The sequence below is a fragment of the Pyrus communis genome, chromosome 17 (genome assembly GCF_041283825.1).
Source record: "Pyrus communis isolate YQ-2024b chromosome 17, ASM4128382v1, whole genome shotgun sequence".
Taxonomy (NCBI): Eukaryota; Viridiplantae; Streptophyta; class Magnoliopsida; order Rosales; family Rosaceae; genus Pyrus; species Pyrus communis.
Window position 1 is genome coordinate 19062416 of NC_142581.1, and position 4319 is coordinate 19066734.

General features: G+C 39.5%; 1 protein-coding gene across 6 annotated transcripts; it reads right to left on the minus strand.

Moving 5' to 3' along the window:
• Window positions 1-550: 550 nt before the first annotated feature.
• On the minus strand, window positions 551-3840 carry LOC137709471 (protein IQ-domain 26). 6 transcript variants are annotated; one of them, XM_088688537.1, is made up of 5 exons: window positions 3058-3839; window positions 2485-2644; window positions 1938-2402; window positions 1505-1711; window positions 551-1418 (listed from the first exon to the last, which is right to left on the minus strand). In XM_088688537.1, exons 3-5 carry the CDS (start codon window positions 2352-2354, stop codon window positions 825-827), a joined length of 1218 nt encoding a protein of 405 aa, XP_088544663.1. In that variant the 5' UTR covers window positions 2355-2402; window positions 2485-2644; window positions 3058-3839; the 3' UTR covers window positions 551-824. The 6 variants fall into 6 exon arrangements, with proteins under 6 accessions (XP_088544663.1, XP_088544665.1, XP_068304664.2 ...); XM_088688539.1 differs by lacking the exon at window positions 2485-2644 and having other exon boundaries at window positions 1938-2389; window positions 3058-3840; XM_068448563.2 differs by lacking the exon at window positions 2485-2644.
• Between the last annotated feature and the right edge of the window lie 479 nt (window positions 3841-4319).

Sequence of the window (4319 nt, forward strand, 5' to 3'; positions counted from 1 at the left end):
TAGATAACTTTCGTTTGACATTTATTTTTTTTTAATAAATTATGGGAGACTTGTTAAATACTTAGATGAACACATATTATGTGCTTGTTCCTTATATTTTCATTATGTTTCAATACTCTATAATCTATATGTCGTTCTATTTTGCAATTTATGTATTTCAATGAAGTTATGTATTTTTTAAGTATAATCAGACACTTATTTATATGATATGTAAAAATTTTACTTAAATCCATCTAGGTGCTATGCCCTAGTGCGCCGTCCAACTAGCGCCTAACGTCTTTTAGAATCTTAGTTATTACAAGTGATATTGGAAATTTGAGACTCAAACAAAAGACCTCAAATGCGAAGATAAATGTGGTAAATAATTAATGACAACTTTAGTTTTGATAAAAGCAAATAATACCTTCGATATAGTTTAAATTGATACAAGCATACTTCAAAAGTGGGACTCAGAAACAAAACAATCCCTTTTTAACCACTTTAGCTTTTTAACAGTCAGTTTTGCCACTGGAACTTCTGAGATTATTGTTTTGCAAACCAAAAACTTGGATTCTCAGAAAATAACATGTAAGCTCCTTTCATTTCATTGACTCATAACTCATAAGGCACAATTTGAAAGAAACTTGAAAATAAAAAACAAAAGAATTTACACAAGAACTCTGTGTTCTACCCTATCATTGTTGATGCTAAAGTGGAAAATAAGGCAAAAGAGAAGTTGTTCCCCTCTCTCCAATCTGTTTTTTTTTTACCATCTGCTATGCAAAGTCATGCCTGATGTTTAACCAAAATATAAGAGGACCTTTTTTTTTCTCGTTGCAGATTTCTCAATCATTCGAGACTTCTTCTTGGATTTGATTACATGATCGATGCATTCGAATGCCGCTGATGCTGTTTCTCGCTGCCATCATTTCGTTAAGCGAAAGCCTCTTCTTAGGCCCTGGTTCCGGCCTTTGCTTTGGGGCGCTGTGGGATCTTGACTTGGCATTAAATGACTGAGTGCTTGACATGTAGTTTGGGGAGTCTGAGCAAGGCCGAAAGAAGCTGTCTCCACAAACACTTTTGGATGGTGTGCTGGGAGCATTAGAACGAAAAGCAGTGGCAAACCGCGGAGTGTTATGGGCAGTCGGGAACTTGCATTCATTACCATTGAAGTACCATTCAAAATCTTTAGGTTTCTTGCTGTCAGGTATAGAGATACGAGCTGGCATTGGACAGGGCAGCGGTGAGGAGATGGTTTGGTAAGGCAGGTCTTCACCACAATCAGATAATATGGTGTTGAACCTACGAGACCTGGATCTCGGCTTGAATGTGTCAATTTCCACAATCTTCGGGCTTTCATCAAAGCTATTAACCGAAGTTTCATAAGTTGCAGATAGCCTCCTGCTATAAAATTCACTTCTTGCATCTTCAAATCTTTCCTGTAAAATTCATGAATCAACCACATAAGTAAGAAGCAAGAAATGTAAAATGTAATCCAATGGAAGTTGGTGAAATTAAGACTTACGACAGACTTCCGGGCATTAATTTCGGGTAGGAACCTATTCTCTTTGTTGAAAGAACGACGCGCACGCTGGTATCGGACATTAGTCTGTGCTCTAAAAAGAGCTTGCATACTGTAAAGAGTAGCAGCAGCCCGTTTCCGGACAAGAAAGCCTCTAACAAGAGCCTGCAACTTAACCAGTCCTTTAAGAGCACGGTGAGCCTTTCTCGCCTGAAATCAAATTCAATTCAAGATCGAACAGAACAATGCACATAAGTAATCATTTCCCAGAAAAGGCAAGAAAACAGAAATCATAACAACAAATGGGGTAAATAAGATATAAAACCAATGCCAGAAAAAGCAAGAAAACCGACATTCTATAAGCAAAAGCAAACATACCAACAATCAAATTAATCACCAAATTTAATTTAATGAAGAAAATGAAAACCCAACTTACCAAATAGCCTCTGAAAACAGTTTGAATCTTCATTGCAGCCCATCTCTCTCTTTTCCCAAACATGATCCCGCCACCACCGCCGCGGCCACCGCCTTGACTTGTCAACCTCACAACCGCAACAGCCGCCTGTGCTGCAGCCACTGCGGCATCAGCAGCAGCTGCGGTGGCCGCAGCCACCGCAATTGCGTGCTTGTTCTGCTCCTTATCTGAGTCCGCAAGGTAGGATCTGAGCCAGGCAGAGTCAGCAGGGACAGGAACATTGGGCGGAAGATTGGTTGTTGCGTCTTTCCCTGACTTGGCGAAGCTCCACCTTTTCTTCTCCTTCCGGTCGCTGGAGACAGTGCTGGTGTTGTCGACGTGGTCTTTCTCTCTCTTCATCCCCAGCAAGCTCTTCAACCATCTTGTAGCTCTCCCCATGTTGTTTTTGCTGTCTCACTTTCTCTCTCTAGAATCTGAAGTTGGAAGCTGGAGAAAATTAAAAGAAGGCAGGGGTTAAGTAAAGGGCGAGTCAAAAAGATCCAGATGGAGTTTATGAAGAAGCAAATACCTACAAAGCACCAAATGTAGATAGAGAAAGTGAGGAGAGAGAAACAAGTGGAAGTGAAGAATAAAAAGTCCTAGGGTGAGAGAGAGAGGGAATGTTGAGTTTAAAGAGCAAAGTGCTGAGTGTGAGCAAATGGGCTATCTCCATTTTTAGTGTCTAGAATCTGGATGAGAGAGAAAGTTGAGGAGTGAGAAAGTTCTGAAAAAAAATCCAAAAAAAAAGGTGGGTGGGTGTGAGCGAAGAGAGCAGAAAGGGTTTCTGCAAAACCTCTCAGAATCTTTACAGGTTGCAAGCAGAGAAGTGTGGAGCAAAAGATAAACAAAAAAATTGAGATAAAGATTAAAGATTGGGGTTTTTTTTTTTCAATTTTCTTTTGTAAAAATTCTGACAGGTCCTCGTGAAGAACTGTATTACAAGACAAAATCTGTCACAGAAAGACGCAGAGGTTCAAAAACCATTTTATAATTCGAAAAAACAAAGTTTTCAAAAACTAATAAACCCAAAAACTTCACCGTTCCAGGTAAACAAAACAATAATTTACAGAGCTTAAAAATATACAAACTCTCTCACACCCACCTCCTTAAATCTTTGAATTCAAAAAAAGAGCCGGATTCTACAGTCCCCCACCCACACTTTGACCTCTAACTATTCTTGGCAAAACAACTACAAAAGGCACTGCCACCGCGTCCTCCACCGCTTCACTCACTCTCTCTCCTCCCACCCTACTTTCTCTCTCTAAATATCTCAACTTTCTGGAGCAACGTGTGCTCCAGATGAAAGATAGCCACTGACAATCCCGTGAACCGCTTCGAGTTTCTTTAAAAAAGCTTCTCCCTTCCAAAACCCTTTTGGGTATTATTAAGCTTCTCTCTCTCTAAAAAGAAAAATACCCTTTTGCTATCTTCTGCAACTGCAAACCCCCAAACCTTCTACATTAAAGCCATAATCTTCTCTGATATTTCTCTCTCCTCTCTCTCTCTCTCTCTCTAAGTAGACTCAGACTGTGGAAGTACTAGAGAAGTGCAGGCATTAAGGACTACTCCAGATGAGTGAGAGAGAAAGAAGAACCCAAAAAAGCCTCAGACTACGCTTTCCTTCTTGGGTTGGAAGCGTTTCCATATCTTTTTTGTTTTCACAGTGATTCCCTCTCTCTCTCTCTCTCCCCTCCCTCCCTCTCTCTCTCTCTCTAGGATTGTTTACCGAGTCTCTGGCGTTCTTACCGCATCAAAATCTTTGAAACAGAGCTCTCTGGGATTTCCCAAATCAGCCCTGATCAAGCAGATATGAATCCATTTGGGGGTGCAGACATTGCTTATTAAGAGGATAGGGAGAGGGAGGGGGAGAGAAGGGGAGGGGGCAATCTTGGGATTTGAAAATCCATAAATGCTGGGGTTTTGAATTTTTGTTTTTTTCCTGATATTTGGGATATTACCAAAGTTGGATAAATATTTAAATTTTAGAGAGAGTGATAATGATGGCAATCTACCATTGACTATTTGAAATTTGGGTTCTTTTTATTTTTTTTTGTTAAAAAAAATAAATATATATATCCTTTTTTTTTTTTCCTTCAAAAAATTCGAATGAATGCAGATCCCTTCTTCTTCATCTCTGCAATCTGGTGTGATGAGTGGTGTCACGGAGTTTTAATTGTTTTTTGTTTTTGGTATTGTACGCTGTCACATGATGGATAAGGAACCTGAAAATAGTATGGATCTTACTTATTCTTGTTCATTGGTTTGGCTAAAATCCAGGGCATAATTAAATGCATAGCGTTCAACAGCAACATTTTAGCATTAATTCAAATTGAATTTCAACAATTCGGGCGAGATCATAGGTTG

Bases quoted from the DNA above. Each gene is read 5' to 3' on its own strand.
- LOC137709471 (XM_088688539.1), bottom strand. From the start codon at position 2,354: ATGGGGAGAGCTACAAGATGGTTGAAGAGCTTGCTGGGGATGAAGAGA. The intron at 1,712-1,937 runs GTAAGTTGGGTT...ATTTGATTTCAG, and splicing joins CTGTTTTCAGAGGCTATTTG to GCGAGAAAGGCTCACCGTGC. The intron at 1,419-1,504 runs GTAAGTCTTAAT...TGAATTTTACAG, and splicing joins TTAATGCCCGGAAGTCTGTC to GAAAGATTTGAAGATGCAAG.